Genomic DNA, 23,481 nt, shown 5'->3' with positions numbered 1-23,481 from the left:
CTGCCTCCACCACATAAGTGCCGATCTGGCTGTGTCAACAGCGCCCCAGACGTGGCCACCCGTCATCCCGCCGGAGGAGTGCGACGTTGAGAGGTCAGTACCCACGCCCGTTCCGAATCGGTTCGGCCCGAACCTCCGGATCTGCTGAGCCCCTGTGAATAGTTACCCGGAAGGAGGGTAGGACAACGAAACGGGTAGAAGGGTAGAATGGACATCGCCTTAGCATATGCAGCGGATGTTAGGCCTCGCATGAGTCAGTTCTTTTGTCATTTTCAGGCGAAGAACCCATACTGTTCAAACCTCTTCTGTGATTAACACTGCAGCCATTGGTGCATTTGCTGGCACGCGACTCCTCTCCCTCCCTCCCCCCTCCGCAAAAGTGTATCTGTGCAGCCAGTCAATTGATTTCAGTTTTGGGCACTGTGATCGCAGCTCCAACGTTTGCACCGGAGAACATGTTTATTGACCTTTGGGCCATCGATCAGTCACTTGCCAGGTCAAATAAATGCATTTTCTGACTTTGAAATCACACATCTTTGCCAAAATTGGTGCGTTTGAGAGCTATAAAACATAACCAATGTACAACTGAGTGCAGCCAACTGCCAAATTGCATACTCTAGGCTAGTATCGTATTTTGTTCAAGAAAGGTCACACCAGGTTACAAGGACTAATTACGGTCTTGGTGCATGATGTGAAATATTTAGTGTTGTCCTGTTATATTAACATAATGATCTCGAACCAGCGTCTAAAACATTTCACTTTCAAAGAGAATGAATGCATTTCACCAGAGCACAGTACCATTGTCTAATGAATTGGCTGCCTGCGTGCCAGCATGACCTAGATGAGGCTAAATGTTGTAAACCTACTTTGGGATGGTCAATGGCATCACCCTAACACAACTATAATAGCAAATTTGGAAAATGACATCATCGATCAAACTAGCTGTCATGACATGGGCTAAACCATGACCATAACCATGAGTACAGCCTTTGGTCTTTCTTTCCTGACATGACCCACATTAGGCCTTGACGTGAATGTACTAAAAGCCACAGACCAACCTCTCATGTCCGCTCTCACGGCAGGACAGACAAAGCATTGCTGGTCATTCGTCGATCTACGTTTCGCCTTCCGCATCATCAGAAGCAGGCTTTCCGGTTCCGGTCATAACCCCCGGGCCCTCTCCCAGGTACTTGTTTTAGCAATGCCGTCCCTTGTCTTCCGTCGCCTGCTGGCCATCAGCCTGCCTTCTCCGCCGTTCATTCCTTCGTGTTCTCCGTGCCTCGTGCCTTCGTCCCTTGCAGCTGTTGGGGGCCGACCTCAGGCGGCTCTCAGTGGTCTGTTCCTCACCAGTGCGGGCTCCCTCGGCCGCAGGTTCGTGCCGCTCGTGAATGGTGATGAGCCACTGCCAGACTCCAGCTTTTCATCCTCTTCTACGGCGGGGCCGGAGGGGAGACCCTCCAACGCCAGGATCACCGAACAGCCCCAAGATGGTAAGACGGCTTCCGGTCGGGGTGGCATCGTCTAGTTGGGCAAGGTTTCAGGCATTGGGACTGCAAACACATCTTTTCTGAGTCAGATCTGAAGAACATTGTGCCGTGCTGTCCTGATGCGCTGCATATCCTTTCACCGGAATTTTCTGTGGACAACAATATTTCCGTGAAGTTTTGGCGTTAACACGAACCAAATGGGAGGCGTGTGACACCTGACGTTGTAAGTTTCTTGCGCATCTTATGCCATTACCTCATGGTAGAGCACAAAAGCAATGACCATATTTCTGGCATGTATGTGCGCGTGTGATGTATTGGATTGAAAGTCTAGCTTTGTGAATAGTGATCTTTTGATTGCTCGAAGGACAACAAAAGTTGGAAGATTTCTCGAAAGGTCAGTTCCTCTAAGCGATGCGTGTTTGTGTTAATGTAGAACAGATTTTTAAAACTTGTCAAGGTAGCCATACATATATAACATGTCCCACGCTGGGCACACACACGCTGAGCGTTAGCCATCTCCATCGTAGCGTTTCACCACCATCGTGTCCGTTTTGTGCATATGTGCTTGCTTGTTGTTCCGAGGCTGTATCAACACTGTGTCTCGTTTTAATCGCAGCTTAACCTCCGTTACATCATGACCTGTGCACGGACAGCCATCGGGTTGACCCCTCCCTTCAGGACTGGACGTCAAATCTGCCGCGCCGATGACGTGGTTGGCCCGAGCCGCTCGTCACCCTCGCACCCCGACCCTCCTCCCCTCTCCACAGCGGCCCGCTTCTGGCTGCCGGCCTCCGACAACCAGGAGCAGTACCTTCAGGTGGACCTCGGCTCCGAGCAGCCCGTCTACGCTGTCAAGCTGGCCGGCAGCAAACTGCTCAAGTCGGCCGTGGTCGCCTTCGAGCTGTGGTTCAGAGCCGAAGACGGCGAGCTGCGGCCGCTGACGGACGCGCAGGGGCACCCCCAGGTGAGCGGAGAGAGGAGGGGGCTGGCCGTCCCGGGCGCAACGAGGCTTGTGGTGTGTGCTGCTATCTGTGCGCGGAGCGTTGTCGGACCGATAGAGGACAGTGGGCCTGTCCCATGTTTCTCTTGATTACATTCATTCGAAACCTTGGAATTGTCCGTTCGTTTTGAGACAAACGGCTTAGCGCGACTGCCTATCAGCGAAATGCTCCCCGGTGGTACGTCCCCTTAAGACACTGCCTTGGCACTGCAAAGGAGGTGCAATCAAAAGTCTGCGATATCTGCTCTTCCTATTCACCTGCGTTTATAACGACATTATCTCCGAACGGGATTCTCTCGTGAGCTGAAGCCACTCTGGCCGCGCAGCATCGCACTGCCACCTGATCACCCCCCCCCCCCCCCCCCACTCCCTGCAGGAGCTGACTTCCATCTCGCCCCTGAACGAGGCGGCGCCCGTCATCCTACCGACGCCGATGACGGCGCGTTATGTGCGGCTAGTGCCACGCAGCTGGCAGCAGCGCATCGCAGTCAAGCTGGAGGTGTACGGCTGCGGTGTCGCCACACTGCCGCCGACCACCACACCTCTTCCCGTCACCGTCTCCACGGTGGAGCCACCACCGCACTGCGATGAGGAACAGTCAGTGCGACGACGGGGGGGGGGGGGGGGGAGGGCGCTGACCCGCCGCGGTGTATGGCATCGTGTGTAATCATTTAGTGGACGCATATCTGTTGACGAGCAATCGGACTTACAATCGATTGTCGGATGACGTTTGTTGAAGGATTGAACGTTATCGTCACAATTTCAGATCAGCTGAGCAACGTTGCAGGATTCATAATGTCAGCTTCTGATACTGGCAGCTTCCCGTTTCTCTGTTGACGTTTTTGACGTCCGACAGGTACGTTCGCCTTCTGAACGGTAACCAGCCCCTGCCGGACAGCAGCATCACTGCTTCCTCCATCGTCAGCCCCGAGATGGCGGCACGTTACGCCAAGATCCGTGCCAAGCCCGATGACAGTGAGTGACTGATCCCATAAGGGCATCGTGGTCGACTGATGTGCCCGTTGTTTGCGCATGTCCTTTAATATCCCCAGGTGAATCCAAAAGTCCATAGGTCCAAAAGGACGAACATCATCTCTGTGCTTTTGGACTCACAATTATTGCTGGTGATGGTGATCACTCAAATTGGTTGTGGTAAACATTATAATGGTTGAACTTACAGACACTTCCGCAATGCAGCTCTAAATGCACATTTTAGATCATTGGTACACAGCTGTGGTCACCACTCAAAATCTTTACAGATTACATTGCACGACATCAAATGTGCCCCGAATATAACTAGTTCATAACACAGTCGTTGTATGAAAGCATGCCGTGGTTGGCAGCGCCTTGGTCGTGTTCCAGAGCTGCGGTCGTGGGTGGCGAAGAGCAGCGACCAGAACCAGTTCCTACAGGTGGACCTGGGCAGCGTACAGCCCGTCTATGCCCTGATCGTTCGTGGCAACAAGGCCGTTTCCTCCAGCGTCACCGAGTTTGAGCTGCTCTACAGCTTGGACGGGAAGGTCTACAGCTACGCCGTCAACCAGATGTCGCAGCCGGCGGTCAGTGCCTGATGCCATCCAACGCATCTTGTTCCGGTGGCTCCGCAGGTTATCGCGCACAAACTGTCGCATATGGCTGCAGCTGTGCTGATGCACGTGATGGGCTTTGAACTCGAGACTCGCTACAGATATATGCCATACGAGCACTTTAAACTCGAGACCCGCTACAGATATATGCCATACGAGCACTTTAAACTCGAGACTCGGTACAGATACATGCCGTACGATCACTTTAAAATCGAGACTCGGTACAGATATATGCCATACGAGCACTTTTCGTTCCGGGTGCGCTCCAGCTGTTTTTACCGCTAGCGTTCCCGTCATCGCTTTTGTTTTCTTGACCCCTGATGCTTGCCCCTGGCTGATGACTGACTGCGGTTGCCTTGGCTCCGTCCATCGGCGGGCCCAGCTCCGTCCGTCGGCGGGCCCAGCCCCGTCCGTCGGCGGGCCCAGCTCCGTCCGTCGGCGGCCCAGCTCCGTCCGTCGGCGGGCCCAGCTCCGTCCGTCGGCGGGCCCAGCTCCGTCCGTCGGCGGGCCCAGCTCCGTCCGTCGGCGGGCCCAGCTCCGCCGTCGGCGGCCCAGCTCCGTCCGTCCATGGCCGTGTCCGCTGCACCTGACTGCACTGCGTCTGACGGCGCGCCGTGACCGGCAGAGGCTCGTGGCGGCCGACCCGTTGGGCGAGGAGCCGGGCCGGGTCACGCTGCCGGTGCCGGTGGAGGGACGCTACCTGCGGCTGCACCCGCTCGACTGGCACTTGCGGATCGCGCTCAAGCTCGAGCTGTTCGGCTGCAGCCGCGCCACGACGCCGCCGCCCACCGAGCCAACGCCTCCGCCGCGCTGCATGGAGCCCATGGGCATCGAGAACGGCCTGCTGCACAACTCACTGGTCCAGGTACGCCCGATTCAAGTACCGGCAGGTGGGCCGGCTTCAGGTACCGGCAGGAAGACCGGTACCTGAAGATCGTGCGCGGTAAGAGTTGTGAGCAGGCGAACTCTGCTCGCTGATCCAGGTGCACCCGCCGAGGACCTGCAAGTCGGGCACGGTGAGACCTGTCCTCGTCCATGTGAACGGCGCCGGCGGCAATGTTTAAAGACATGCCTGTAATGCACGAATGCTTTGCACGGCTTAGATGGGTAGTTTTGGACCCGGAACCTTTGCTAGCGGCGCGTGCCGCGTATAGCCTGAACCCACCTTTTAAGTTGCGCTGGTCCAGCCCGTCGGATGCCTTTTCCCTGGCATCCTTGTCAGACCGGACTTAACCGGTTTACTAGGCGTGCATTTAGCACTGTGCGCTGACCGACCAGTTAGACCCTGTTTGACCGTTGACAGCTATCATTTGCATGCCAGTGGGCTTACACAGTGTCCCCGCGTCGCCGCTCTCTGATTCACACTCACTGACGTTGTTGTGCCGGGACAGCATTATCCCCATATAAATGAGCTGGGTCTTGGGAGTCGGCAAACATATCGTCTTGATAGCGGCTTATGCAGCGATGCACACCCCCATTTAGCAGTCATCTCAATTTGCGCGGGTACATGGAAGTCCGGAGCGGATTAAATGACGTCACCATCCGGCGCGCTTGTAACGCCTGTCATGCTCATCGATTTGATCCCGCGTTGTGTTGATCCTCAGGTGTCGTCACAAATCTCCGAAGATCACGGTGCATCTGCGGTGAGACCGGGATCCGCCGGCTGGATTCCGAAACAGTCCAACAACAAACAGTTCATCAGGGTAAGCCACCCGTGGGTGTAAATACGACATTGTGGGCATGGGCGGTGTTGTGCCCGCAACAACAGTTCGCACAGGGGAATTTGTCGGGCCATTGCAGCTCAGTATCATATTGGGAATCGTGTGTCCCCACTATACCAATACAACTGGCGATGTTGTTCCACTGCCGATAACAGAGAAAAACTACCTGGTTGCCTGCCCCACCATAATCAAGTCGCGCACTGGCCATTCCCTACCTCGGCCTTCTGTCTCTCTCGTGTGAGGCGGCGGTGCTCCGTCCGCCCCTGCGCTCCGCCTCAGACGCTCTCCCTGGCGACAGATCAACTTCAGTGACGAGCGCGTGCTGGACGCCGTCATCACCACCGGCGTGCTGGTGAAGGGCGAGCCGGTGCCCGGCTACCCGGGCACCCTGCAGCCCGACCAGACGCGCTACATCGGCTCGTACCGCGTGCGGTACTCCCAGGACGGCATCAACTGGATCTGGGTGTACAACAAGAGCGGGCGGGTGAAGGTGTTCCCCGGCCACACGGAGGTGGGTGGCGCTGGGGCAAGCGGCAGCGGTCGGTTGGTTCGACATGACGGGCCTTCTGAAGCCGGCGTACTTGGAACTGCGATGTTGGGCGACATAGATAGCCGGCGTTATTAGACAAGGACCACAGGCCTTTGACGTGCTAACTCGTGACGAAACCCGAGCCTAAGTTACAGATGGAGCGTTTCATGCATTCTCTGAGCGCAAAAATATTTGCATCGCTTACGTTTCAACGTGTGACGAGCTGCCTTCGGGGCAGTGCGTGCTTCCTAACCGTTGCCTCCTCGTCCTGACGAGGTAGACAGCTCTGGTTCTCAGACGGTATGTGCCCTCTGGCCCTTGCCTCATTGCCCTGACGCGACAGGCGGTCCTGGTTGTCAGACGGTGTTTGCTCCGTGGCCCTTGTCTCCTCGCCCTGACGCGGCAGAAGGCCCTGGTCCTCAGACGACGTGTGCTCCATGGCCCTTGCCTCCTTGCCCGGACGCGGCAGAGGGCCCTGGTTCTCAGACGGTGGGCACTCCGTGGCCCTTGTCTCCTCGCCCTGACGCGGCACACGGCCCTGGTTCTCGGACGACGTGTGCTTCATGACCCTCGCCTCCTTGCCCGGACGCGGCAGAGGGCCCTGGTTCTCAGACGGTGGGTACTCCGTGGCCCTTGTCTCTTCGCCCTGACGCGGCAGAGGGCCCTGGTTCTCAAACGGTGGGTACTCCGTGGCCCTTGTCTCCTCGCCCTGACGCGGCACACGGCCGGGTTCTCAGAGGACGGCGCTTAAGCCTATGCAGAATGTATTCGACCAGCCGGTGAACGCCCAGTACATAGAGATAATGCCCGAGACATGGTCGGACGACGGCATCGGCTCCAAGCTAGAGATCCTCGGATGCTACCACCCATACCGTGAGTAACACGCCACTGCAAAGGCTCGGCTCCAGCTCCACAACGACACCAGCGCGCTTGGCCTGTAATATGTTTGACACGCTCACACGGTGTGACTAGTTCAGCCCCTCTGACGGTCTCGAACAGCTCTTAGATATTCATCAGCGGTGATAGCATAAGGCTCAGTCCGTCAGTGTGACCTCCGTAGCCCTGGACGTTGTCCCAGCGTCCCGCGCGGTGGCCGGACGCGCAAGCCGCCCGTGCAGCGTGGCTGACGGCTGGCCCGCCCCCAGCCGAGGTCACGACCACGACCGAGGGGCCGGAGCCGATCCGCGAGTGCCAGGCCTGCGACGACCTGCCGCTCTCCGAGATGGCCGGCTGCGAGCAGTGCGAAGCCGACACCTGGTGGAACGGCACGGCCTGCCTGGACGGGCCCACGCTCTGTCCCTGCTTCTACAACGGCCGCGCGTGAGTGGGGCTCGGCGTGGCGATCGGGCAGCCTCGCGGCGAGGCGCGGCGCTGCGCGGCGCGGCGTGGCGCAGCACATGGCGCAGCAGACCCGCACACCACTGTTGAACACACACCAGGCATGTGTAGTACACGCCCGAGGCAGGGACGTAGTTCCACAAAATGTGTCTAGGGGTGGGGGGGGGGGGGGGGGGGGGGGGAGGGGTCTGGTCAGTGAATAAGCCTCCACGCCCAAACACGCTAGAATATCACTCCCGGATTTGACCCACTGTCGTCTCATCGTTGGAGGAGGGGGGAGGGGGTGCTGAAGCCCAGTTGGGTCTGGGTCCCTCCAACTGAATAGTAAAACTACACCCTAGCCCCAGTTAAATTGTCAATAGCATGTGCATCGCAGTGTGGAGTTTGACGCGTCGTCTTTCCCCGATGCGCCGCAATGACCCCATCTCGTCGTTTGCGTTTAGTCTCGCTAGGTGGGCTGCTGCAAATATCCAGTCGCCTCCAGCCCGCTCCCCATGCGCGCAGGTACGAGGTGAGCTCGGTCTTCGACCTGACCGACTGCCAGGAGTGTATCTGCAAGTTGAGGGGCGAACGGGTGTGCGAGCGCAAGACCTGCCCGCCGTGTGGAGGCGATCTGGTGGCGCACCTCTCCGACAGTTGCGACTGCCAGTGCAACCCATGCGAGGAGGGTGAGTCCGTCACCCAGATCCGTACCTCTCCACGAATCCGTCACCCAGAGCCGTACCTCTCCACGAGTCCGTCACCCAGAGCCGTACCTCTCCGCGAGTCCGTCACCCAGAGCCGTACCTCTCCGCGAGTCCGTCACCCAGAGCCGTACCTCTTCGCGAGTCCGCCACCCAGAGCCGTACCTCTCCACGAGTCCGTCACCCAGAGCCGTACCTTTCCACGAGTCCGTCACCCATAGCCGTACCTTTCCACGAGGGGGTTGGCGGGAAGTTGGTCAATGGCTGTGGGGAAGTCTCGAGCCCACGATGAAGATATCTGTTTGGTCTGCTGGCCCATGGTGTTGGGATCTTCCCAGATTTTTCCAGCTTTGCGAAAATGTTTCAAAATGTTGATTGCAGGACAAATTGAAAGAAGGTGACACCAACGTAAATTGGCCGACAACGCGCAGCTTAGCTGGACAGTATGATCAAAAGAGTGTCAAGTCTCTGAGCCTTCGTTTCTCGTGCTACCTTTTCCAGCCGATAGCACCAGCCCTCTGGTCCACAGCGGGGCTGCCAATAACCGCCTTGCGTCGTCTGTGTCTGCAGGCACGCGCATCTGTCCCACGAGCCGCACCTGCCTCGAGGAGGAGAAGTGGTGTGACGGTGTGAAGCAGTGCCCCGACGACGAGGGTGACGAGTGTCGGGAGCCAGAGGCGACTGAGCCGCCGCCGGAGCCTACCCAGCCACCCATCCTGCCGCAGTACTGCACGCTCAAGGGCAACACCTTCAACACGTTCGACGACGTCGAGTACAAGTACCAGATCTGCCACCACACACTGCTCAAGGAGGAGGGTCTCTGGGAGGTGACGGGTGAGTGACTAGCCTGGGGCGGCCGACGAGCACCTCTATGCCAGGTGCTCACTCACTGCAGAGCTCCTCCAACTGACCTGGGTTAACAAAACGCTTCCGACCCCAAAACATGACGTTTGCTTGTTGGTGGCATAATTTATATCTGCTGAATATGATACGAGAATGTGTTAACTATGCTGCCATGCACGAAAGCTATGAGAAATGCAGTCCCTGTATGTTTTCTCACAAGAGTAATCTCAGATCTGATCATGGCATAATTGTCGCAAAATATTGACCTGAGGGCTTAATACATCACATACACTGTCATGAACTTGCACTTGAAGAATTCCCTTTTCCAAATGATGAATTCACGCATGCCATAGGCCTGTGTGCGCACCGTTCACTGCAGAGGGAAATCTACATTTTCACGTACGTAAATGAATAGACGCATGTTGCATCCTATGCTCGCCGGCTGGTGAGGTCTTCATTTTCCCGCATCGAAGTGGGTAGGCAAAGCCGCTGAACGCTGGGAGCCTGTGCCGCCTCCCTGAGAGAGGTCTGAGTGCGTCCCGTCCCGCCGCAGTGCACAGGGAGTGTGCTGGCACCGAGTGCCGGCGCGTGGTTCGGATCACCACGCTGGGAGAGCTGGTCACTATCGTGCCTGGCGCTGGCGTCGAGTATGGCGGCTTCACCTACAGCCTGAAGCAGGCGAGCGCGCTGCGCTCCAAGGTCAACACATTCAAGATCTCCACCACCGGCTCCACCATTCTCTTCAACGCGCCGGACATTGGCTTCGCCGTGCTCGTCAACAATATCGGCAACGTCGTAGTTGGGGTGAGCATTTGATCGAGACACTGATGCGATTCTCCGCATGACTTGCCGCTGTTGTCGACTTTCACCGTGTTTTTCGGTTGAGCGTAACCCACGTGGGAGTGGCACGTCATGGCAATGCAGTAGAAACGTGACGTGGAGCATGTCTTGATCTGCCAGGGCTGATGCGTGCTCTGCCTTTAAGCAGGAATAAGTCCAGCATCTTTTTTAAACTTCATGTTCGGTGTTGAACTAAATTTGTTAGATTAAACATCACTGAGACTAAGGCAGGCTTTCTCTTCTGTCTTTGCCTCCAAAGTGAGCATTACCAATGCCCTAACAGCGTACGTCACTATGGAAAGGTTCATGACCGGGGACACGTCTCTCGCAACAAGGGCGACAGCTTGACACCACCTCGAGTTCCACCAGTGGACGCCTCACACACCACCTCCACCGACAGATCAACAACAAGCACTACGGCTCGGTGCGCGGTCTGTGCGGCGACTTCGACGGCAACAAGTACAACGACAAGCAGACGCCAGCCGGTGAGCTGGCCGGCTCGACCGTCGAGTTCGGCGACAGCTGGGCGCTGATGGACCGGCCGCAGAGCTGCGAGCCCGAGACCTGCCAGCACGCCAAGGAGGCCTTCTCACTCTGCCAGAAGATTAGGTGTGTACTGAGCGTCAGGCTTCTGGCTCGCCTGTGGCGCGCGTGCATGCGGGGAACGCTGAGCAGCAGCAGTTTAGGGCCGCTGTTGCCACTTCGGCTTCAGCGACATTGTTAGAGTATCCCGGTGTTGTGCCAGACCGGAATGCGTCACTTTATGTCGACTGATCCTGGAAGATTAGAGCAAGCATGATTGGAATTAGATAAAAGAGGAAATTGTGTTGGGCTGAAAAGACTGAACTTAATTCCGCATGGCTGTTTTGGCGTATCCTTGCCATCATCTAGCCTGCATGACTTCCTGATACTTGATCATCTTTGTTAATCTGTGCTGAACTCTGCTGATCTCTATCGATGTCACATGGCCTTTATTGACCTCCACTGACCTCCTCTGACATCTCCTAGCCTTTAATTGTCCATGATGACACCTGTTCAACTCTGATGATATCTGACGACCTCCATTCACGTCTGCTGACTGACCTTTTCTGCCCTCGGCAGATTCCTACTTACTTATTCTGACCTTTCCTAACCTCTGACGACCTCTGCTCACCCCTGCTGACGTGTGCCTAGCTGCATCATTGATGTCGGTGCCGATCTCCGACGGTAGGCTGTCGCCGTTCTCGCTGTGCCACTCGACCGTGGGACCGGACTCGTTCATCTCCTCCTGCCTGGAAACGTCGTGCGCCTGCCTGGACGCTGGCAAAGACCCGGACGAATGTCGCTGCGCCGCTCTCACCACCTACATCACCGAGTGTCTCAGCCTGGACCCGTCGGTGGAGCTCAGCTCGTGGCGCACCGAGCACCAGTGCCCCTCGCAGTGCCCGCCCGGCGAGGTGGGTGCCGCGCCGGTCTGGTGGACGCGGACGGCGGTCGAGTGCGAGACGTGATGGGAATGCCGGACTGGCCTTTGCCGGCTCCACCGACAGTCTGACTGCGGATGACGTACGGATGGACTGGCGGGCGCGCCCTGGACTCTGACCGTGGCAGCGCGTTACGAAATCCGCTTGCCAAGCCGATCATGCCGGCTCCCGGCGACGTTGGGACCGCTCTTCCCCGACGCCCCTGGCCAGGTGCAGCGCTACGTCTCCATCGCCAGAGGCGGCGGGCACCACTGTGCGCGACGGCTGGCGACGCTGACGCCGCCTCGGCCCACTGTCCGGCAGGTGTACCGGGACTGCTACCGGCCGACCTGCGAGCCCAGCTGCGACCAGCTGGCTCCCTGCGACGTGCTGCCCGACATGTGCTTCCAGGGCTGCTACTGCCCCGACGGTCAGGTCCGGCGCGACGACCGCTGCGTCGACCCCGTCGACTGCCGCGACTGTGAGTGACCTCGGTGTGCTGGTCTTTTTTCGCGCTCACTCGCTGACGTGCTCTTTTACTTACTCAGCTGCGTACCCACGCACCCACTCACCCACTCACGTGCTCGCAGCCATCCACTCATTCAGCCACTGCCGACTTTATCTTAATTAAACCAGTTCAACTTCATCGCTTTCTTCCACCTTCCTACCGACTTCCCTATGTATGTACATCACTAGCTTGCTTAAATGCATGTATGTTTACTCCACCTCCTCTCTCTCTCTCTCTCTCTCTCTCTCCTCTCTCTCTCTCTCTCTCTCTCTCTCTCTCTCTCTCTCTCTCTCTCTCTCTCTCTCTCTCTCTCTCTCTCTCTCTCTCTCTCTCTCTCTCTCTCTCTCTCTCTCTCTCTCTCTCTCTCTCTCTCTCTCTCTCTCTCTCTCTCTCTCTCTCTACCTCCCTTCTTCTTCCTTTCTCTTTTTCTTTCTCACGCTCACATGTTCTGCCTCTCCCATCTACTCACTGTTGCCGGACTGTCACCGTTGTGACACTCTGAACCACGCAACAGACTTTCACCGCGCACGGATGACGACCGCCTCTCCGACCCAGGCCAGTGCGGTGTGTATCCTGACGGCCAGTTCGACTCATTTGACAAAGAGGAGCGCACCCTCAACACCAACTGCACCTACCTGGCCGCCGGCCGGCAAGAGCCCAACGGCAAATTCAACTTCATGGCAAGTGCAGCCACCTTGTTGCAGTCTTTTTATTCGCTTGTTCATCTTTCTGCAGCGAGCTAGGTGCGATTCTACCAGCTTGTCGTGATTGTCACGTTCCAGCTCCTGTGAGTGGCTAAGGTGCAGACTGCCATGACAAAAAAAACTCGCCAAAGTTCACAATGCAACACTTTTTGGGACTTAACAGTCTGTTGTTGGCTGTTGGCTTGGCTGTTGGCCGTTGTTGCACTTGGCATTGCAATACTTGGCGAGCGAGCGTGGCGTACACCTTCCGCGTTTCGATGTCACCCCAGCGATGTGTCTGACGAGCCACCACGACCTTCGCAGGTCTTCGTGGACAACGGCAACTGTCTGACGTCGTACGCCCGCGAGGTCACCTGCACCGACGACGTGCGCGTGGAGTGGGACGGCAACGTGGTGCTGATGAAGCGCTCCGGCCAGCTGGTGCGTGCCCCCGCTGTCCGGCACCGCGGCCGCAGCCGAATGGCGCAGCGGCTGTGTGGCGATGAGGAGCTTCCGCCGCCGTTCTTTTTTTTGTACCTTTTGATGAGCCCACCACGCACATGTGTATAGAGATCGGCCACAGATCATGTCATATCGAGGCAACAAACGATGCTTCGAATTTGTGGTCGTGCGAAGTGCAGGCAGTGTGGCGCGGCTCGTGCAGCGAAGAGCGGCTTTGCGTGCGGTCTGTGGCTTGGGAATGCCGCTGATGGTGGCTGGCAGGTGGTGAACACCGGGCGGCAGCCGGTGCCTGGCGGGACACTGGGGCCGTGACGGCGCATCCATAGTCCTCGCCACCGCACTCCTGGCCATCACTCAACCCTCTCCTTGAAGACCAGAGCCGTCGGGGATCGGACCTGCGCCGCTCCTGCGTCATGCCTAGGGGCTGCTTGGTGGCGTGTGCTCGGCCTGGGAGCGATAACATGGGCGTGCGTGGCGAGTGAAGGTGAGTGAGTGTGGCTCTCCGGTGTCGGGCGCTGGACTCCGTCAGGCTTTGGAGCCTTTTGAGGGTAAGCTGGGGAAGTCCCGCCTCTGTTTCCCTCCTCTCTCGCCAAATCCTACACATGCTTTTTCAAGCTCAACACGCTGCACTAAATAAGCTGACGACAAGTGGCCGTCAAGCCTTCCGAGCTATTACTGGACAAGCGACCATCTCCAACACCGAGTCTTATGGAGTAACTGACATCCCTTCCTTTCTCTATCTCTCTTCCATGTCCAAACCCCAGAGGCGGGACGCAACCAGGACTCTCCGCAGGAAACGCGCGGCCGTCGACGACCAGGACATCGCCGGCTTGCGCAAGAAGATCTCACGCTTGCAGCGCAAGATAGGCCGGCTGGAGGACCGTGGGCGACCCGTGCCCTTCCGACTGGCGGCTCGCATGACACGCTTCATGACTCGGCTACGCAAGCTGCAGAAGAGTTTGGCCCCGCAGCCGACCACGGCGGCACCGCCGACGCTGACCACGACTCCGGCGCCGACTCCGGCGCCGACGCGGGTCAGCCCGGCGCTGCGCAGCGGGCTGCCTCAGCCGGAGACTCTGACGGTCGACCGACTGCAGGAGATCGCCGGCGCGCTGGACCGCTACTCTCGGTACCGGCCAGACGAGCCCGTGTCGCGCGCGTTCGCCCGCGTGCTCGAGATCGACAAGCGTAACCAGGCGAGGGGCGCCGTGGCGCTGCTCCGCCTCGCGCGGCGTTACGAGGACGAGATTGAAGGCATTCTGAGTTTGACAGAGGCCGAGGGCGAGGAGGAGACGTATGAGGACCAACACGAGGCCGCGCACCAGGCGGCGACGGAGCCCTCGCCTCGCGTGACAGCCGCTACAGTGGGCGCCAGCCAGCGGCGGACCCTGTCGACGACGCGCGCCACTGCGTCCCCGACAGCCCCGACCACGGACAGGCCGACCGTCCCCGCTACGCCGCCGCCGCCACCGACGACGGAGAGGCCGGCGCCGGCACCGACGCAGCCGCAGACCACAGCGGCGACCGCGGCGGCGCTGCCGGCCGGCGGCGTCGGGCCGAGGTCCAGCCGGACGCGGCTGAGGTCTGCGGTAAGCCGCCGCCGGATGCAGCTGCCAGCCGCTGACCAGGCGGCGGGCTCGACGCTTTCGCCCGCCGCGCCCACCATCCCGCGCGATGAAGCCGGCGGGCGGGCCACCCCCGCCGCCCTAGAGAAGACCGCTGCGCTGGAGAAGCCAGCGGACCTGCAGCCGCTGCCGCTGGTGGCGCCGGCGGCCAGAAGCTTTGCCGGTCTGCGCTCCGGCGCCGGGCCGCAGGTACAGTCAGCCCGCTACGGTCCGTCAGGTGCCAGCAGAACCGGACGCGGGGCGCTGAGCAAACCCGGAGCAGGTAGGAACGCATGTTCTCAGGTGACCCGGTAGAGATGCTCTTTTGCTCCGGAAAGAGGTAAGTAGGAGCTTTCTGCATTGACTGCTGCAAGTAAGCTGTGAGCTGCATTCACTTGTGCGTTCTCCAATTCGCAAAATACTTTTTTAGGGCTTCCGTGCAATATTTCCACTGGAAATAATGACTGGAAGGTAAGAGCCCGATGCAGCAAGCTGTGCGACAGATCCCGACAGACACCTAAACCGGCTGTGCTGCGTGCTGCCGGCAGGTGGAGGTGTTCGTGAACGGCGCCATGGTGGAGGGCTTCTACCACGAGTACGACTGGGGCTCGCTGTCCCAGCCGCCACGCGGCTCCGTGCTGCTGACCGTGGCGAAGCTTCATCTGGAGATCAGCCTGCGCCCCGACTCTGGCGCCCTCTCCGTCCGCATGCCGTCCAAGGTGTACGGCGGCAGCGTCAACGGCGTGTGCGGTGAGTGGTGCCGGCGTCGGCCGCGGCAGCAGCTTGGGGTGACGTGTGTGCGTCACCCGATGTCCCGCCCTGTGTCCCGAGCTAGCGTCCGTCAAAAAAACCTGACCTCTCAAGGTCAAGCTCCCGCCCACGACAACAATGTGTAGAGCATGCTATACAATGAGACAGTCAACCAGCCATCGGGACCCCCAACCATGTCCCGCACCACATGAGCGTATGGCTACTCCCGGGTGTTCTGAAGACCCACCACCTGGTTCTCGGACCATCCCTGAGCCGCAAGGGCGGTGCGTAATGCCGTCTGCTCCATTGCCAGGCAACTGTGATGGCAACGCCGAAGACGAAGCGGCGTCACATCCCGTGCTTTGGCTGCTGGACTCCGAGGACCCGGCGTCGTGCGTGGAGGAGGTGGCCGCGTGCGTGCCGCCGCCGGCCGAGCAGGACACGTGTCAAAAGATGCTGGACGAAGCGCTGTTTGGCTCGTGCCACCTGCTGGAGGACCCTGCGCCATTCGTCGCCGCTTGTCAGAGACGCACGTGAGTGATGAGACCAGGGCTTCGGTGGCGCTGGTCCCGCCTTCTGACGGCTGCTTCGTCTGGCGTGTCGAACAGGGTAAGACAGACTAAACAGAGCAGGCTAGACAGCTCGGTATTGGCCACCGGCCCCCGCTTACGTCAATGCGGTCAATGCTTTCTCCCGATGGAGGCGTTCTGTCACCATGGCATGCACACTTCCGGCGATTTCTCCCGGAAGTCAACTACTGCGTAACGCCCACCAGTGTTCGCCATTGTACCGCCTGCCATGTTCCTGACCAGGCCCTGCACTTGTCCGCTGATGCGTCCATAGGCTCCTTTCTGATCGTCTGCGCCTGTTGTCTCCCTGATCACGGGCCGTGCTCTGTTGGTCTACTGTTTCCCTGATCACGTCTGAGCGTGGTTGGCCACAGCGTCGCTGAAAATTCGCGGCCATGTTGAGATGTTATCCTGGTGTGCTGCCGTCCCCCACTTTAGAACCCGATGCTCTTCTTCCGTGCCCCGGCTGGGTTTTCTTTTGTGTCCCCGTTCAGTCCTTGGGCGTCACGTCTACGCGCGCCGCTCCAGCTCCTGACCACCTCACATATGGGCGCTTGTGCTGGCCAACACTCGCTCGCTGTAGCACAAAATGAGGCTGGATACACCCGTCTGCTGCTCACCTGATATGGAACAGTGATGTAAAGCCTGTCACATGCCCCCTCCGTCTTGGGCCCGGATAGCGTGGGCGTCGCGAAGAGACCTCAGCATTGTCTCCATTCCGACGCATTAGAGCCCCCGTCATCTCTCACCGGACCGACGTCACCGTCAGTGCTCAGTGCCGACCCCCTCCCCCCCCCCGCCTGTCGCGTCACGTCCCATGTGACGTCACCCTGTCGCCCTGCCCGGCAGATGTGACGACTACGAGCACAGCGTGTGCGACGAGCTGGAGCTGTATGCGCGCCGCTGCTACGAGCGCGGCCTGTGTGTGCAGTGGCGCTCCCAGGGTGTGTGTGACCGGACCGAGACGTGCCCGCCCAGCATGCAGTACCGCCAGTGCTCCGGCACCTGTCTCAGGAGCTGCGAGAAGCGCGACTGCCCGCTGCTCGAGATGGACGGCTGCTTCTGCGCCGAGGGACAGGTCAGCGGGAGGTGCTGCCGCCTCCAGGGCGCTCGCAGGCCGGGGACGGTTGGCTGCCCGGTGATAGCAGCCTAGCTTTCTCAGGACACTGGTGATGCGTGACGAGCGCGAACGCGTGCTGCACCAGGGTTCGTTACCGACAAGGGTGTCACATTTGTGGAAAGGCTCATGTTGCGCGTCGTTTAAGGGAAGCATGTTGCGAGATTACAGAATGAATGGATTACAGATTACAGAACGGGCACCGTCTGGCACCCAGCCAGCATCTCAGACAGCGATCTATGCTCTTGACAGCTAATTCAGTATCGTCCACGCTCTCATCACTTCGGCAGTGTGCCACCTGCCCGAGCGCTTGTGACCTGACCTGACCTGACTTGGTCTGGCCCCAGGTGTTCGAAGATGGTGTTTGCGTGAGCGACACTCAATGCAACTTCTGCGACGAGCTGGGCCATCGTCCGGGCGACTCGTGGCGACCGGACAACTGCACGCGCTGCGAGTGCCTGCCGTCTGGCTCTTCGCAGTGCACCTCGGTCAGTCTCCAGACGCCGGGCTCGGTGGCGGGGTCGCACGCACAAGCCGTTGCGTTTCCAGGCGCATGGAGGCTATGGAGAGTGGATAAACCGACCTTGGCGGGGTGTCCAGCGCTCGAATTATTGATAGCAGCCTCATGATTTCGGGGAGAGTCTGCGCTGTTGATCTGCTTATCATCCTTTTAAAATGTGACACTGTACTATCATCCCAAAATACATATCACGCTCGCGGTGCTACTAACAAGTCCTATGCGGAATTGCTACTATATCTTGTCTTGCAACATACCGCCTTGTGAAACACACCGTCACGACTGTAATGACTTGTGGTGCCCTCTCTGTGGAACTCTCTTGATTACCTGTTCGCCTCGCTGCGTCTATGGTGACCCTCTGTGATCGCTGGTACCCTGTGACGGCCGTCGTGCTGACCTGCCGCGCGTGCCGTCGACGCAGGTGGAGTGCCCGCCGCAGTCGGTGCTGGCCTGCGCGGAGGACGAGACGGTGGTCGAGCTGTCCGAAACGGCCACCGAGTGCTGCCCGGCTCGTCACGAATGTCGCCTCGTGGCCGTCACTACCACCACCACCGTCGCACCGCCCACCTCCCCGGCCGCGATCCACTGCCCGGACGTGGTGGAGCCGGCGTGCAAAGCCAGCGAGGGCAAGCTCATGCAGCGAATCGTCGTCAACGGCTGTCCGGTGGCGGTGTGCGCCTGCGTGCCGGCCGACCAGTGCCCGCCGACGGAGGAGCTGCGCGCGCTCAAGGTCGGCGAGCGCATCGATGAGCGCAACGACACGTGCTGCCCGGTGCGCTCGATCGAGTGCGAGCCGGCGCGCTGCCCGAAGGCGCCCGACTGCCCGTCCGACTTTGAGTTGCACACGCCGCCAGAGACGGCCGCCGACTGCTGCCCGCCGAGTTATTGCCGCCAGCCGCCCGGCACCTGTCTGGTGCGGCTCGACGTGGCCATCGACATCCGTTCCATCACCGCCGACGACACGGAGGGCTTCGTGTTGAAGCGCGACGGCGATGTGTGGTCGGATGGCTTCTGCGACAACTGCACGTGCCGCGAGGTGCCTGACGGCGATCCACGCTATCAGCCCTTGTGTGTGCGGCTGGCCTGTCCCGAGCCGACGGCCGCCGACCGCCAGCAGTATGTGTACGGCGAGGATGAGGACAGCGACGACCCGTGCTGCGCGTCGTTCGTGCGCGTCGCCTGCAGGGATAACGGCAAGGTGAGTGCCGAGGGCGACCTGCTCGCTGGTCGCTGGTCAAAGGCCCAGCGGCCAGAGGGTCCAACTGGACGCGGCTGGCGAGTCATGGCTTGTGGCTTGGGGGGGGGGGGGGGGAGGGCGGTCGAATGCGAGCGGTTCTGTGCTCGAAAAGCCCCTTTTAAGATAACCATGGAGGAACTCTCTTGTGGATCTGCGTAATGTCACAGCCGGGCTTTTTACGAATTCCATATTCTTTTCTGATAAAGAAGTCACTTTTGACGATTTTTAGCGACTGGCAATGCTTACAGTCCTTCCTAATGGATCCGAAATACCGGATAGTCGCGGCGTTTTCCGTGCTCTACGGGTGTTTTTGTCCTCTCTTCAATCCCGGCCGCCCGGCTGCTGTCGGCCGTCTCCGCACACCGCGCGCCACACTGCTCCAGCTGACCGTGAGTGCCCGTGTCCGCGCGCAGGTGCACCAGCCGGGCGAGACGTGGGCCCAGGTGAACGGCGGCCTGCCCGCGGACCCCTGCGTCACTTGGGAGTGTGCCCTCAACCCGGAGCTGGGCGTGGTCAAGGTGCCCACCCGCGAGAAATGCGTCGAGGACTGCCGCCTGGTGAGTGACCGACGAACTAATGCTTATGGTTTAGTTAACAAAGAACAATAAAAACCACACACGCGCACAAAGAGGTGGCATTTACGGCACAGCGCTATAATTCGCACTCCTTTAACAGGAAAACTTTTTTTCCTTTAGCAGGCAGCCCCACTGGATAGGTGTGATAAATGAGACCGGTCGGCTGGTCCGTATGTGCGCTGTAGCATTCTTTTGACGCCGGCTGAAGTATTTTTGAGTGAATGGTTACCAATGCTCTTCCTAAGAAGTAATGTGACCGCGGAGTAACTGCCCCGTGCTGGCACGCTGCTTACCTCTGGGAAGGGATGATTCTGTATGACCGTTCTAACGATTAAAAATCGTTTGCGTGGCCTCCTTCATGTCACTCACGCTGGTAGTGCCGGGAAAATTCCTCTTCCCTCCCCATCCCTCTCTCGGTAAGGCTCGGCCGCATTTTGTTTGCCACGACCCTATGCAATATAAACTTGTAGTCTCATGACCAGGAAAATTATATTGGCTTTATACTTGACTATCAAGGGCAGTGGCATGGTAGCGGGAGGCCGAATGAATATGTATCCTTCGCAATACGAGGCAGTTATTTTGGTCGTCAGGACAAGCCAATATTGAAAGCCCATTGATACATTAGGATCTATATTTATTAACATATGTGGCGTCCGAAGTCTGCTCGTAGTGCGTGGAAGCTATAATTGCACCGGGACTCGGTTCTAAAAGAAACCCCAGCCGTCGTCCTCTGTCGCAAATTCCGGCCACGCCCCTTCTCAACCGCACCACGTCGGTCACATTTCATTCACGACAGCATAACGTTGCAACGTCCCTTCGGACATCTCCGACGATATCGCCCCCGGCAGGGTCACACGCACTTCATTCACGGCAGCACCACGTTACAACGTCCGTTGGGGCACCTCTGACGATATGGCCCCCGGCAGGGTCACACGTACGTGCCGGCGGCGCCCGGCTCGGGCGAATGCTGCGGCCACTGTGAGCGCACGGCGTGCGTGGCGAACGGCGTGGTGCGGGCCGAGGGCGCCCTCTGGAACTCTGCCGACGGATGCACCGAGTACAGGTGCGAGCGCGACATCTTCGACGACCAGCTGACGGTGGTGAGCTCGGCCAGCCTGTGCCGTGACGTCAGCGACTGCCCGCCCGAGAACCTGTACACGGACGAGACGGGCTGCTGCCAGCGCTGCAATCGCACAGGTGAGACGACAGAGACGCGGCGGAGACCGGGGGGCGGGGGGAGGAGGGGGCGACAGCCTGAGACGCGGCGGAGACCGGGGGAGGGGGCGACAGTCTGAGACACGGCGGAGGCCGGGGGAGGGGGGTGACAGCCGTAGATGCGGCGGAGACCGAGGGGACAGCCGTAGACGCGGCGGAGACCGTTGGGCGGGGGGAGGAGGGGGCGACAGTCTGAGACACGGCGGAGGCCGGGGGAGGGGCGACGGCCTGAGACACGGCGGAGGCCGGGGGCGGGGCGACGGCCTGAGACACGGCGGAGACCGAGGGGAGGGGCGACAGCCGTAGATGCGGCGGAGGCCGAGGGGACAGCCGTAGACGCGGCGGAGATCGGGGGGGGGGGCGGGGGGGGGGGGCGGCAGCTGAAGACGCGACGGAGACGCAGCGGAGACCGGGGGAGGGGGTGACCGCCTGAGACACGGCAGAGACCGGGGAGCGACCGCTGGAGACGCGTTTGAGACCGAGGGTGGCAGTTGGAGACGAGGCAGAGACTGGGGATGACAACCGGAGACGCGGCGGAGACGCGGCGGAGACACGGTGGAGACTGGGGGATGAAAACCGGAGACGCGGCGGAGATCGATGGCGACAGCCGGAGCGGCGTGTCCGTGATGGTTGTGAACCGACAGCAGTGCCTGGCGCCCTCGCCGTCAGCACGAGTGTGACGTTACATCGCGAAGTGCACGGATGTCGGTGCAATTATGCACGAACGAATGACGACTCCTTTGCAATGCAGCACTCTCTGTCTCTAAAAACGAGCTTGAATTCGTACTCATTTGAGAAAATTATGAATGAAGTGGTGGCTTCAGAAGGACCGTGCAACATCATTAAATACGCTTGCAAACGTACATGCAGGAAGGAACGCCTCGTGCATTCCGCGCCGGATGGTGGCCTAGTTCCAGACAGTTGATGTCTGCTGTCCACTTCCGCAGATAACTGCCACGTGAAGGTGGTGCCGCCCCCCGAAACGGTCGGCATGTTCAAGGAAGGCGACTGCGTCAACGTCAGGCCTGTTGCTGGAATCATCAGCTGTCAGGGCGCCTGCGACTCGCTAGCCTTCTTCGACACAGGTGAGAAGAAAGTCGTGCGCCTGGGTGAGGTCCGTGTGAACGAGAGTGCTAACGAGTTTGTCATGTGATGAAAAATAACTGGTTGAACAGACTAACCAGTGAACTGAACCAAACTAGCGATTTCGAAAGTGGTCTAAACATGCAAAAAACTGCATGATGCGTAAGTAGTTCAGCTTCCCTGTCCCTTACGCCTCGTCGTAGTAACGGGCATCCGTGCAAATTGCTAGGCTACATCAAAACAAGCCATGTTCTTGCTCCTTTCACCACGCTCTAGCCAGCCTGGGTCGGCCGTAGCCCGTGACTTACCCCTGAACGGCGGCTTGCGTCTGCAGAGTCCTCCAGCATCCAGTCGGGCTGCAAGTGCTGCAGCGTGACCACCACCCGCCAGCTGGACTTGCAGCTGACCTGCGAGCGCACCGACGTGTTCGGCCGGCCTCAGACCAGCACCATCTACCACACGTTCACGGTGCCCGACGGCTGCGCGTGCAGCAAGTGCGACAGCTCGTCGACCGGCCTGGGCGGCGCGGCCGGCGCCTTCTGGCAGCAGTCGACGGGCGAGGAGTGGAGCCAGCAGACGGGCGACGCCGGCTTCGGCGGCGACGCGTTCCCCTGGGGCGACGCTGGCTCCGAAACCACGTTCTCCGTTGACAACGGCAAGGACGTCGGCTTTGTGGACACGACGCACCGCGGCAGGCTGCCCAGAATCTCCGACAGCGACTTCTTCGACCTGCTGTCAGAAAGCGCCGGCCCGGCCGCCGACGAAAACATCGGTAGGGGGGAGATCTACTGAGCGGCGCGCTTGTGTCCCGGGTGATCCAGCGTCTGCTGCGGTACACCGAGTGTGCCAGGGTTCACCAGCGTCCACAGGTACCTGCCGGGATCCACCAAGGCGCGCTGGGCTGCGCTTCAGTGCGTTGACGTGCGTGGTTTTCACCGGGCTCTTGGGGTGCGCTCAGGCCCATGGAAGTTGACTCGAGTTGGGGTTAGGAAGAGAGGAACCGTGTGAGCATCACTCACGACTCCCGTGCACGGAAGAAGAGGCGAGTAGCTTGGGTCGAATCCTGCGCGGGCTTCACCAGGGACACGACGCGGTTTGTGTTAAGGCAGGAATGCAGGCCGCTCCTGGTGCGGCCGTGAGCGCGAGGACCGGAAGACTGGCAGTGGTCAGCCCTCTTTGGTGGTCGCTTTACAGCGAACCAGTGACAACCGCCTGCGGTTTGTAAGTCTGCACGCTGGAATTATTTGTGTTGTGTTAAATGCGACGTGTTGTTCGAAGAAGAGGCACCCGTTCTGTTCAAGTCAATTTGCTTTCATGCTATCCGCATCCGAAGGTAGCTTGCGATAGCCTGAGATGATACATTGCTTGAGGGAATATGTCGTGGTGTGTCATGCTTGCGTTAGATATGTTGCGTAGCATTTATTTAAGAACGTCCAATGACCCCAGCAGGCGTCATCAGGCTGCTGGTTGAACGCACAGAGACATGTGCAATTCAGCTACGAAATATTCGACGACGATTGCTGGGATTCAGATATACCTGCGCATTGTGTTGCACATAGTGCTTTGGAAGTGTAAGGATCTAGGAGATACATACTAGTGCACGTCAATAAAGTACATGGCTATAAACAGAAAAAGTTACGTACTTTACAGCTGTGGGCCTTGAGGCCAGGGAATCGTGTAAGTGCAGTGATG

General features: G+C 59.2%; 1 protein-coding gene across 1 annotated transcript in view; it reads left to right on the top strand.

The window, feature by feature from the left end:
• Positions 1-23,481, top strand: part of Hml (hemolectin) — a 61,581-nt gene extending 38,100 nt beyond the window's left edge. Inside the window, exons 48-75 of the mRNA XM_037219436.1 lie at positions 42-93; positions 1,372-1,490; positions 2,255-2,451; positions 2,864-3,084; positions 3,344-3,462; positions 3,850-4,046; positions 4,699-4,938; positions 5,678-5,776; positions 6,093-6,305; positions 7,061-7,196; positions 7,469-7,643; positions 8,166-8,329; positions 8,915-9,178; positions 9,741-9,991; positions 10,428-10,636; positions 11,238-11,463; positions 11,794-11,950; positions 12,533-12,657; positions 12,985-13,101; positions 15,275-15,476; positions 15,790-16,009; positions 16,895-17,123; positions 17,510-17,650; positions 18,101-18,877; positions 19,330-19,473; positions 20,418-20,688; positions 21,654-21,791; positions 22,124-23,481. Of these exons, the coding sequence (XP_037075331.1) occupies positions 42-93; positions 1,372-1,490; positions 2,255-2,451; positions 2,864-3,084; positions 3,344-3,462; positions 3,850-4,046; positions 4,699-4,938; positions 5,678-5,776; positions 6,093-6,305; positions 7,061-7,196; positions 7,469-7,643; positions 8,166-8,329; positions 8,915-9,178; positions 9,741-9,991; positions 10,428-10,636; positions 11,238-11,463; positions 11,794-11,950; positions 12,533-12,657; positions 12,985-13,101; positions 15,275-15,476; positions 15,790-16,009; positions 16,895-17,123; positions 17,510-17,650; positions 18,101-18,877; positions 19,330-19,473; positions 20,418-20,688; positions 21,654-21,791; positions 22,124-22,581 (5,861 nt within the window). The 3' untranslated portion in view covers positions 22,582-23,481. The remainder of the gene's footprint in view (positions 1-41; positions 94-1,371; positions 1,491-2,254; positions 2,452-2,863; positions 3,085-3,343; positions 3,463-3,849; positions 4,047-4,698; positions 4,939-5,677; positions 5,777-6,092; positions 6,306-7,060; positions 7,197-7,468; positions 7,644-8,165; positions 8,330-8,914; positions 9,179-9,740; positions 9,992-10,427; positions 10,637-11,237; positions 11,464-11,793; positions 11,951-12,532; positions 12,658-12,984; positions 13,102-15,274; positions 15,477-15,789; positions 16,010-16,894; positions 17,124-17,509; positions 17,651-18,100; positions 18,878-19,329; positions 19,474-20,417; positions 20,689-21,653; positions 21,792-22,123) is intronic.

This window comes from Pollicipes pollicipes, unplaced genomic scaffold, assembly GCF_011947565.3.
Source record: "Pollicipes pollicipes isolate AB1234 unplaced genomic scaffold, Ppol_2.1 Scaffold_4295;HRSCAF=5057_pilon_pilon_pilon, whole genome shotgun sequence".
Lineage (NCBI taxonomy): Eukaryota > Metazoa > Arthropoda > Thecostraca > Pollicipedomorpha > Pollicipedidae > Pollicipes > Pollicipes pollicipes.
The sequence above is the reverse complement of the archived record's forward strand: the minus strand, read 5'-3'. Positions and strand labels throughout refer to the sequence as shown.